Here is a 13,017-nt window from a genome sequence, read left to right on the forward strand (position 1 = left end):
AAGATATAAGTGAATGGATATCAAGGATTATTATTGTTAATCCAGTGAAATATTAATTTTTATTTTTGTAAAAAAAATAAAAAAAGGGTTGTGTTGATGACTTGATGATTTCTTGTTAAATTGGGTAATTTACTATATAATGGATTAATAATTAGTAAGGGGCGGAGCACATGGGTCTTTTTCTCTAATGTGAATTTGTTGATAAGGGACATATATATTTTGCATTATTGCAGGTGTTTGTTTTAATATTTGTATGAAGCAGACTTTAGGGGATTCTTGATTGGGAAAATACGTTTGAGTTTGAAAGTGTAAATGTGTTAGAAGGTTGTAAATTTTTGGGTTTAATTGAATGACTGATGCATGAAAATTCTGTATTTGGAGTATGGCTGATACACTAAGCAATCACGGGTTTAATTATTTTTAGCCCCTCTATTTTGCAATCCTGGCTCCCCTTGCTTTTTGGTTGATGAAGGAATATGGCATGAGAGCGTCTTGGACTAAATTTGAGTTTCGCATCTCTTGTGGTACCATGAAGCCTTTGGATTTCTCAAACAATGAAGAATATTTATTTGCAATTGGTAGCAGAGAGCTTGTCATGTGCAATCTAAAAGAGAAAACACATAGGTGCGCGCAGTTTCACCATACTCCCCCCAATTTTGGGATCAATGGAATGAGGCAGTAACTTGTTTGGAGACCATTGTTTCACCCAAGTCTTACAATATGCTTTAGCAACGATATCAAAGCACTGGTGCTGAGGTGTGGGGCCGTCGACAGTATTTTTAAGTTTGTAGTCTAGGGTGGGTTCTAATGGGACCCTAAATATATAATTTAAATGTGTGTATCCTATTTATATAATGTAGCGATATTGAGATTTTTTTTTTTTTTGTTATAAAAAAAATCATTTAGATCAATTCATAAGCTATATTTTTCTTAGTTAAAATGTATTTATATGTGACTGTTTAGGGGTATCATTGTGTATTGAATTCACATTCGTCCTCTAGTTCATTACAGCCCGTAAAATAAATTTATGTTTCAAGCATTTGGATTTTGGACACCGACCAAACTGTTTTTAATTTCTGCGTGCTTATATATTTATTTATATCTTCTATTGTATGGTGAAAATTTTCATTACTATTGGTGAACATAAACATCATCAAGTGGAGCGCAGAATAAGACCATGTTAACCATATTTAATTACTATAACTCGATCTAAAACTAAGCTTTTATTTGTAGTTATATGCAATATGCTCAAGAACGTACAAGAGGTACATAACACATGGTTGTTTTCGATCATTCTAAAAATATAAAATGATCGAAAACAATATGTACTTTCAATGTATAATATATATATATATATATATATATATATATATATATATATATATCCTATTCACTTATTACTTAACGGAAAAAAGAAGAAAATATTATGGTTAACTGCTTCTAATACCTTCGTGGTCTAAGTGGTAGGTTGCACAATGTTGTCTTTGGAAGCTCAGTTTGGAGCCTTTGCACCTTCTCTTAACGTTCTTGTCATACCACAAAAAAAAAAAAAAAAGCCTTATTTACTCCGTATTAACAACAATCAAAACAATTGTGAATTGTCCCTCAATTCATGAGTTTTAGGTGAAAAAATTAAAATAAAAAAATCACTAAATTTCAGACCTAATTCAAGTTAAAAAAGGAGGAGGACACCCCCTGATCCTAATACCATAAAGAATCCTTGTATTAAAAGGAATAAGGAAGTTGGAAAGAAATATAGTAGTAACATTGTTACCATAAATCAGGATATCTTACGTACCAAAAACTATTTATTGGAAAAAAGAGAATCCAGAAGCTGTGTTTGGGTGTACGTAAAATTCATTCTCTTTGAAGAAGGCTAGGCTTGGATAGTTAAGGAGGTATAGGTAGGAAGACGAAGAGGGAGAAGAGTTATCACCAATCCTCCCGCACGATCTCACAGTCGAAATACTATCAAGACTACCAGTGAAGTCTATTGTACTATTTAAGTGTGTATGCAAGTCTTGGCTCACCATGTTCGCAGATTCTCAATTTATCAAGCTTCACCTCACACGGTCTAACAACTCTAAACTCGTCCTCACACATTCGTTTAACTTTCTGGGATATCTTCCTCCTCCAAGTCTCTGTGTGTCGTCTTGCAGTGGCATGGTTGAAGACCAAGGGAGTACTAGGATTGACGTTGATGGAATTCACATCTTAAATGATGATCATATGTATGATAATGATGATGATGGTGATGGTTATGATTATGATTATGATGGTAATCATAAGAATGCAGGGATGATGAGTATAGACGGATCTTGTCGTGGCTTGGTGTTATGCCATTTTACCGATTACCACACGTTATACTTGGTGAATCCGTCAACTGGAGAAGTGTTTAAATTGCCAGACTCACCATTTAAAAATTCTGTTGATGTTGCATCTTTTGGACTTGGCTATGATACATCCCTTGATGACTACAAGGTTGTAGTAGTCTCATTATGTGAAAAAAAAATCAGTTTATATTCACCAAGATCAAATTCATGGGGAAGGGTTTCAGATTTTCCTTTTTCATGTGTGTTTAATTCAGCAGTGTTTTTGAATGGCAAATTCCACTGGTTCGATGAAGATGGGAGTACAATTGTTTCTCTTAGTTTAGATGAGGAAAAATTCGGAGATGTTCCATTACGTCCTGGTTGGATTGAAATTCCTGAATTGGTTGGAATTTTCAAAGGATGTCTTTATCTCCTATTAGAAGCTAGCTTTGATGACTTCACCTTTTGGGTGAAGAAGGAATACGGCTGGAGAGAGTCTTGGACTAAATACAAAGGAGTCGACTTCCCTAGAACCGAGTTTGTCCTCCCATACTCTACAGTTACCTTGATGCCTTTGGATTTCTCAAATGACGAAAATGAAATTTTATTTGCAATTGGTGATAGCCAGTTTATTGTGGGTTCGTATACATTTATTTATATCTTCTATTGTATGAAGAAAATTCATTCCACATCATCAAGGATGGAGTACAGCAGAATTAGAGAAACAAATTCAAACCGAGACTTGAACCTAAGACATTGTAAACCAAAATTCCGAAACCATACTAACATATTTACAAATATAACCAAGCTTTTATTTGTAATCATATACAATATGCTTAAGGCTCACTATCACCATAAAGAAATTATTACGACGAGTTTATATTCACTAAAATCAAAATCCTGGAGCAGGATTTCAGATTTTCGTTTCTTAATTCTGTTCGTTTCAGAAGTGTTTTTGAATGGTAATTTCCACTGGTTTAATGAAGATATGTCTAAAATGGCATCTCTTAGTTTAGCTGAGGAAAAATTTGGGAATGTTCTATTACCTGAAATTATAATATTTTATCATCACAATTTAATCAGTCTATTGGGATTGTCAAAGGATGTCATGGCATCACCTTTTGGATGATTAGTCTATTGGGATTGTCAAATAAATATAGTGTTTATAAATTTGAACGGATCAGACCAGTTTTTTTTCTTCTAATTCATAGTTTGTAAATTACGACTTCATTATTTATTAATTTGTGATCCAACCACGAGATTAAAAAATCAACTCAATCCACAGGAATTAAATTTAGATTAAATCGATTTCACGGATTTGGGACCAAATGAACATCCCTACGTTTTATATCACAGGTTAAACATCCACTGCCTTTGCAACATGCCAAGTTGCAGTGCTAATTTTGTACAGTAGCATACAACATAAGTAAAGATTACTCTTTTTATTTTTATTTACATGTGGGAATGAATAGATAAAACACCCCAATTGTGAATGGCAGTGAAGTAGTATTATTATTATTTTTTTACCAAACTAATAATTGAGGAAAGTTTTTTATTTATTTATTTAGAACCGTGACAATTATTAGATAAACTACGCTTTTACAATTAAAATAATTAAATATATATATTGTATATTAATATATATATATAAATTAAAATTAAAATTAAAATTAAAATTCGCTTAGGTTGATGTCAATTGAGTTTGTGGTTTCAAATTAAAATTAGTTTTTTTTTTTTGTTTGGAATACTTTATTTTAGAGTTCTGATTTATTTGGTAACTCTTTATAGTTGGAATCCATGTAGGAAATGAAATTTGAAAACTTTATAAATAGAGAAATAGAGAAAGAAATAGATAATTGTAAAGGAAGGAAAAGTGAGTTGAATTTGGGAGAGAAAGGACGGGTGAGTTGCAGATACTTGTTCTTTGAAATACATAAATATGGATATCTCGATTTGCTAATTTTTTCAAAGTAGTGAGTGGGTAATTCAGTCATTCCGTCAAAAACAAGATTATCCGGAGTAAAACAACGCCGTCGTACAAAGGAAACCGTTAATCTAATCCGCCGGCGGCCCATCATCATCGTCGTCCTCATTAGACTCGTAACCCCCATCTAACCCACTCTGTATGACACCCATCCCTGCCTCCGTTTTCTTACTCCAAACCATTGCATTTCATTCCAACCTAAACCAAACCCTAAACCCATACTTAATAAAACTCCAAACAACCACAAATGGGCGAGGTTAGTCCCTGATCACAAGTTTCCCAACTCTTACATTTCATTAAATTTTCATCACAATTTCAGGTACAATTAGTCGCTAAATGTTTCTTTAATTTTATTTCTGTTCCAGAAAGATGCACCAAAACGTGATGGAGAGAAGAAGGCCGACGCCGGCACCACCGTCGTCTTGAAGATTGGCATGCATTGTGAAGGCTGTGCCAAGAAAATCAAATGATCAGTTCGTCATTTTGAGGGTAACAATTTTTATATATTTGTATCAATTTATACACAAGGACACAGTATACTATATATATATATATATATATAAATGATCATCTAAATTTTTATCAATCAAGAAATTAAATCTGATTTTCAGTTATAAATGTGAAGAATGACAATCCCATTTTTCACAAGCTTTTCTGAATTTGATGCTCAAATATTTCCTAGTAGTTTTGATAAATTCAATTTTCTGAAATTTTGCTTGGTGGATCAATTCAGGTGTTGAGAGGGTGAAGGCGGACATTGAGGGCAAGAAACTGACGGTGACGGGGAAGGTGGACCCGGCCAAACTTAGAGATAGAGTGGCAGAGAAGACCAAAAGGAAGGTGGAAATCGTCTCTCCTCGGCCCAAAAAGGATGCCGCTGCTGCTGGTGGCGGTGGAGATAAGAAGCCCGAGGAAAAAACGGAGAAAAAATCTGACGACAAGAAGCTGGCAGACTATAAGAACCCGAAAGTGGTAACCTTCTAATTTGCGCCCGTGTGTCTGTTGTCATGCTCATGGCTAACATGCGCTATATGAGCCCGAGCCGTGTGGGGTTTGCAGACAGGATTCTGTCTAAATTGCGCTGGCGCATACAGCGCATGTTAGCCAATCTGAAGTATGATTTTTGTGTAATATTTTCTGTTACTATAGTACTCCCTCTGTCCCTTTTTAATTATCCGCTTACGTGAGTCACAGTTTATGAGACAGGCAATTAAAAATGAACAGAGGTAGTATTAATTTGAGCCACAAATTTGTATTACTTGTTAGTTGATGCTTATAGATTAATTTAGTTTAGTTATGAAATTTTCAACCAATTTTGTTTTATTAATTAATTATTTATTTATTTGTGGCGGTTGTATAGGCTCTCACAAGTACGGTCACTCTGAAGATTCGGTTGCATTGTGCCAAATGCACGGATAAAATAAAACGAATCATATCGAAGATCAAAGGTAAAAATTCCCAACCTTTATTTAATTTAATCAACTATGCTACATGCATATGTAATCATCTTATTTAATTGATATTAATAATAATTATCATTATTATAATGTTAATTTAATGGTTTAGTTAAGGTCAATTCCTCCGTCACATCTTAATTTGAAATAATGCATCATTAATTCTGACCTACAACACTAGTGTGGCAACTTGGTCATGTACGATAGAATTGTCAGGTCAAATATTATTGTTTTTTCATAATAGACGTCTTTTTACATTTTTTTTTTTTTTTTAACAAATAATTCACACTCGTCTTCATATGTGGTGATTAATGGTGATTAAATGGTACCATGGATCAGGTGTAGAGTCCGTGATCGCAGAAGGCAAGAAGGAAAAAGAAGGCGGTGGTGACAAAAAAGAGAAAAAAAACGGTGGGGGTGCAAAGAAAGAAGGCGAGGCGAAGGCTGCCGGTGGTGGTGGTGATGATGCGAGCAAGAAGGAGGAGCCCAAGGTTGAGGTGAACAAAATGGAGTACCATGGGTACCACCCTCAGTACTCTTATTATGGTGCACCTGCACCTGCATATAATCATGGTTACATTAATGAGGGTTATGGCGATCTTGTACCCCAATTTAATCAAGGCTATATCAATCAGGGTTACGTCATGGAATATACCTCACACCCGACTCATGTTGTGGACTATCCATCAACATACCCGTCTCCGTATCCGACTTACGTAATGAAATATCCCTCATACCCGCCTCCATACCGGACTCATGTTGTGGACTATCCACCATCATACCCGCCTCCGTACCCGACTTACGTAATGAAATATCCCTCATACCCGCTTCCATACCCAACTCATGTTGTGGACTATCCACCATCATATCCGCCTCTGTACCCGCCTCAAATGTTCAGTGACAAGAATCCTAATGCATGTGATGTGATGTAATTCTATCCAAGTGGTGATCAGGAGGTCAATATTGTAAAAGACTACGCTACATGGGCCGAGGACTTCCTCGATGTAAATGGTCCTACCCGGGACTTTGGCTGAAGTCCCGTTAAAGAATCATTTTACACGTGTAAATAATAAAGCATATATGGAGGAAGCAATTAATTAAGTACAAGTACTATGTACATACAAAATTCGAATATATACAAGAATATATGTAGACGAGGTCCATGAGGACATTTGAAATGTCACTTGTTTGTTTCTAACTTTGGTGATTATAAATTTAATTCAATTTTGTGGTATTTATTCAATATTTCCAAATTATTATTATTATTTTTTTCACAAGATTTCCAAATCAAGATGGTGAATAATGTTGCAGCCTAGTGTTGGCACCACATGGTGTGTTTCTTTATTATGTGGTCCCTTTTAATTTTTGCCTTATTGTTTTAGTATATAAGATTTAGTTCTGGTACCGTATCATTTGAATGTGGTAGTAGTGGAGTTAGCACCATCATGTTAACCCTTGTGATTGTACTATTTCTCAAATTAATGTCACACAGGTTGTTTTTTCTTTTTTTAAGGAATTATGTATATATGTCAATAGGCTAACGTGTGTGTGACCTAAATTGCGTCGATGGCATAATGGGATAGTCCAATGTAGTTTGTGGGCTTAAAATTAGGATTAATTACATTGACATTTCCTTAAATTTGATCAAATATTATACGGAAATATCTTTTTGAAATAATTTTTATTCATATTACAAATGTTTTTCGATCACATCTCAAAAATTACTTTGCAGATGTATCAAACTACTTTTTACATTGTAAAAAAAAAATATTGTTCCCGTTTGACTTTGGTTTGACAGAGTGAAGTGTTATTTGATAATAAAAATGTCATTTCTGCCCTTCATTGTTCCATATGTGATACTGCTTCACATCATGCACATTTCATATTTTTACAACTACATGCTTCATCCTAATACATAATATATTAAGCACAAGCACAGAAAGCCACATGTTTCATCATAATACATAATATATTTAATTTGGAGAACTTTTTCTAATATTATACATATATATATAATACTTAAAATTTATATATAATTTATTTAATTTTAAAATATATTTAATATTCACATGCATTTTCGTTTAATGTTAATATTATTATTTAAGTAAATGAATAAATTTGAATTTAAATCTATAATTAAATTTAAAAACATGAAGTTGAATATTATAATTAAAAAAATTGTTAACATATATATTTAAATATATATATTTAAAAATAAAAATAAAATTTATTTAATGTTAACATTATCTGATGCAATTCATGTTTGAATACCACATCATCAACAGAGAACAAAAAAAGTCACTTGAAAATATTCAAGTAAGAACTAACAAATCTGAGTTAAATCAAGTAAGAAATATTATTTTATATGGCATGAACAGAACAAAGTAAAACAAATTAAATTATATTTATCAAAAAAAGAGTAAACTAAATTATTGAATTAGTAACGTATTATACATCGAGCCCATGATCATGAATGATATCAATTTCATCAATTAATTAAGGAATAATGTAAATATGATTTATTGAGTATATAGATACCTGGTGTACTAGCTACTCTTTGTTTTTTTTTTTTTTTGGTTAGTAAGAAACCCATTTTATCATGAAGTGAAGGTATCAAAAGAAGAAGATGGACCATGGGTGATAAGAATTTTTCTTGAAAATATATATCTTTGATTCGTGAATTAGCTTGCTATGAGATTATTACATTTGTAAATGTATATAAATGAAACCTTGTTTTTTTTAGAGGGGAGAGAGAGAAGGGAAATGGAAAAGGCGAGGCCCCATCTAGCAGCCCCCCTTGGGCAGATTGTTAAGAGAGAGAGGGGGTGAGTGCAGTTGGTAGGAGTAATAAAGAGGGCTAAATTGGTCATTTAAGTTATAAAATATTTCGGAATAAATGAAATTAAAAAATTAGGGATGAAGTTGTTTTTCTGTACGTTTTTAACTGTGTCAGTGACGAAAAAATAAAATTGTACACAAGTGAAAGCTATTTTCGAAACATACTTCAGTGTGATATTTGGTCAAAAGATATTTCTGTAATATTTGGCCAAAATTAGTGGGATTGAACTCAACGCACTCCTCTCTCTTATATATATATATATATATATATTCAAATTTATATATAGAGGTAATAATATTCGTATAATTTTTTTTAAAATGATTCTTACACCTATTAATTACAATAAATTATTAAATATTTTATTTTAATTGTCCAATTATACAACAAATAAAGAAGTGGAATCCTTCATTTAGTTATTTGGTATAAATAACCAATTAAAAAATAAGTCAGTGTTCGGTGTGAGTATCATGTAAGTAGAATTTATATAACTTTTTATTGTTATTATTTCAACTTAGTACATGCATTGGTGTCTTTTAAATCCACTGTTATGCCCACTATTAAATCTCTATATTGGTTGTTGTATAATAATAGAAGGAAATGATTTTTTTCATAAAAATATAATATATAAGAAAATAAAAATTTGGAGCTTTCCTATTGGTTGAAAATAAAATTTGAAGCCTTCCTATCGGTTTGGGGACTGTTTAGTGGCTAACACTTTGTTTGGAACCAATTTTTTTGGGATTTAAAATTAGAATGGAAAAGGAATTACAATATAATTAAAAAAATAAAAAATTGTACCATTTGTAACCGATGGACGCGTGTATAATAATAATGCCTATATGCATCAACTGGCCAATTGACCAAACCTAGAAGAAAAAAACAGAAAAAAAAGGAAAAAGAAAAACCACAAAACATTCCGCCATTAATAGAGTAATTACATAAAACTAATAGATAGGAAATATCCAAAGTTGGAGTAAAATACAATTTCAAATAAAAAAGCAAAGACTGGTCCGTTGTAGTCTGTAGATAATGAGAATTGGAGAAAAGAACCATGAAAAGATGAGGGTTTTTTAAGATACATAAAAAATTTTTAAAAAAAAAAAAAAAAAAAAATGTGTAAGTTTTCAAATTCCCTCAAATCCTTGAATCCTTCCGGTCCAAACATATGAAATTTCTTTCCAAATTTAATTCCAACGAAATCCTCCCATTCCAAAAACGGCGTAAGAAAATCTTTTTATTAAAACCAAGTTTATTAAATAAGGAATGGTTGGATCCGTAATGTGTTGATTCATACTAATGAGACCAAGAAGAAATTTAATACTGTACACTTGTAGACACAGAGCTGCTTAGTTGAGCCGGGGAGGGAGAAAGTTGGGTTGGTCCAATCCATGCGTGTGTTGACCAAGTGGGCCCAAGCCCACATACTTTTAGTGAAGCAAAACAGAAGACAGTCAAGCAAGGGTTTTGTATCATCATCAGGTCGGCGCTAGAGAGAGAAACTGAAGCAAGCAGCACAAAATGGTGTTGGGAGGAGAGAGAAAGGTAGACCGGTAGATCGGACGCTGACCGTTGCTTCAATCTGGTGGTTATTCCCGGCGACGAACTCTAGACATCTACTAGTTGAGGAGGTATGGCTAAGAAGACGAAGAGGGTGAAGCGAGACGAGTTATCACCAACCCTCCCGAACGAGGTCATGGTCGAAATACTATCAAGACTACCTGTGAAGTCTATTGTACGATTTACGTTTGTATCCAAGTTTTGGCTCACTATGTTCGCAGATTCTCACTTTGTCAAGCTTCACCTCACACGCTCCAACAACTATAAACTCGTCCTCACACATTCGTTTACCGTTGAGAGAATTTTATTAAGGGTTGACATAGTATAGATTACCGAATATGTTTTATAAATAACTTTAAAAAATTAAATTATAATTTATGCGCCTGTCTATTCTCATAACTGACGACAATGATTTTTGATTTGAAAGCTCGGATGGGCCGATTAAAATAACTTGCTCACACCTTCTTTGGAATGTTCTTTTGATTAAGCAAAGTTACAAAGTAGTTATGATTTTAATTAATTAATGGAATAACCTAGGTTGTTAAGGCGGTAGTTGTTAACTAAACAAAAAAAACTAGCCTCAACGTTCAAGTAAAAATAAAAAATAGAAAAAGGAAAAAAAAACAAAAAAACAAAAAATTGGTTTTGTTATTGTTGTAATATATATATATATATATATATATATATATGCACTTTTCAGGTTGGAATGCAAATTGATGGCCTCCAATACAAGTCTTCTCACAGGCCTCAAGACATACGAGAAACCCCATGATTGATTTAAGCACAAATTTCGGTTTTGATATAAATTGATAATGAAGCTTTTTAATTTAGTGGATGATCAAGTAATGTTATAGAGAACGACTAAATAGGGTAATCAGAGTAGAGTTTTCAGATTAAATAGGGTAGATTTCTCAAACCAATTCAACAATAACCATTGAACGCATTTACGGGACTTCACACAATTGTTGTAGTTGAAAAAGTCTAGAAAATAAATTTTATTTATTCATTTCAAAATATTTTTTTCCCACCCAATAATATGCGCTTTTTGAAACATTGAACCTAAAAGAAGAAATTAAGAAAATAAAAATGAAATTTGTAAAATTGATCGACTTTCTGTGTATAATTTGAATAGATTTTCACCAAGAAATAATGCATGGTTAACTTCATATTGGATAATATAATGCCTAGTCCGTGTTATGATAACTTTGCTTTTAGCTCATGCTAATCTGAAAATTTTTACTGGCACCAACAATAGGCAAAATAAATAACCCTAATCTTACACGACTTCACACAATTCTTCGGGTTTGATATTGTTGCTAAAGCAGATTGTAAGACTTGGGTGAAACAATGGTCTCCAAACAAGTTACTGCTTCATCCCATTGATCCCAAAATAGGGGAACACTGTAAAACTCCACACGCCTATGTGTTTTCTCTCTTAGATTGCACATAACAAGCTCTGTACGACCAATTGCAAATAAGTCTACATCACCATCATCGTTTGGGAAATCCAGAGGCTTCATGGTATCACAAGAGATGCCAAATTCAAATTTAGTCCAAGTCTCTCTCATGCCGTATTCCTTCATCACCCAGAAAGTGAGGCCACAACAGCTAGCTTCTGATACCAAATAAAGACATCCTTTGACAATTCCAATCAAACCAGGTGTAAATAGCTGTGGTGTTAATATTATATCAGGTAATGGAACATATCCGAATTTCTCCTCATCTAAACTTAGAAAACCCATTTTACTCATATCTTGATTGAACCAGTGGAGTTTTCCATTCAGAAACAACCCACAACTGTCCTCCTGAATTGATAAAGGAGAATCTGAAATCCTTCTCCAGGAATTTGATTTTGATTTTAGTGAATATACACACGTAATAAATTCAGTAGAATAATAAGGGGACAAGATTTGAACAACCTTATAGTCATCATGGGACGCATCATAGCCAAGTCCGCGTGATATTGCAAAAGCATAATTTTCACTTATTAATGGTAAATCTGGCAATCTCTTCACTTCTCTGGTTGATGGATTCACCAAGTATAGCGTACCACGATGACCAGGCTTATAACATAACACCAAGCCACGACAAGAGCCGGCGATCCTCACAAACGCCTTCTGCTCATAATTACAAGGATTAACGATCTCAATTCCTTCAACTTTTACATCATCATCACTCGCTGCTGCTTCAACGATGTCCGTCCAAGACGACACGAAGAGATTCCGCATTGGAATAGGAGGTTCCAAAGAGTACATAGAGTTCAACGAACATGTAAGCACGAGTTTGGAGTTGCTGGATCTTGTCAGGTGAAGCTTGACAAAGTGAGGATTTGTTAACATGGCTAGCCAAGACTTGGATACACACTTGAACCGCAGAATAGACTTGACCGGTAGCCATGACAATATTTCCATCACGAGATCGTACGGAATGATTTGTAATAAATCCTCTCCCTTCCCCCTCTTTGTAGCCATATCTTGTGTTGCTCTCACGCTCCAGCACTTCTCTATTCTTGCCTTTGATGTGTAACTTATTTCTTATGCCGTTAGATTTCACTTCAACGGGGATTTTATGCAGAGCCAAACATGTTTCCTTTTTCTTTTCCAAATAGGATGACGGTATTTTATAATTTTGGATATCCTGATTTATGAAAAAAAAATGTTAATATATTTCTTTCCAACTTCGTTATTTAATAATCATCCTTCTAATTGAAGGATTCTTTTTGTTAGATGACACTACACCAGGTTCACGGGTGTCCTCCTCCTTGTTTATCACGAATTAGGTCCGAAACGTGTGATTTTTTAATTATTATTTTTTCACTTAAAAAAATATAAAATAAATAAATAAATTGCTTGTGACACTATGTTCACGGGT

General features: G+C 33.5%; 1 protein-coding gene across 1 annotated transcript; it reads right to left on the bottom strand.

The window, feature by feature from the left end:
* Positions 1 to 11,462: 11,462 nt before the first annotated feature.
* LOC132277996 (F-box/kelch-repeat protein At3g06240-like) lies at positions 11,463 to 12,617 on the bottom strand. Its single transcript, XM_059779830.1, has one exon. It carries the CDS (start codon positions 12,615 to 12,617, stop codon positions 11,463 to 11,465), a length of 1,155 nt encoding a protein of 384 aa, XP_059635813.1.
* Between the last annotated feature and the right edge of the window lie 400 nt (positions 12,618 to 13,017).

Source organism: Cornus florida, unplaced genomic scaffold (assembly GCF_030987335.1).
Source record: "Cornus florida cultivar Cherokee Brave unplaced genomic scaffold, ASM3098733v1 CherokeeBrave_3.0.0_Hap2_Chr10, whole genome shotgun sequence".
Lineage (NCBI taxonomy): Eukaryota > Viridiplantae > Streptophyta > Magnoliopsida > Cornales > Cornaceae > Cornus > Cornus florida.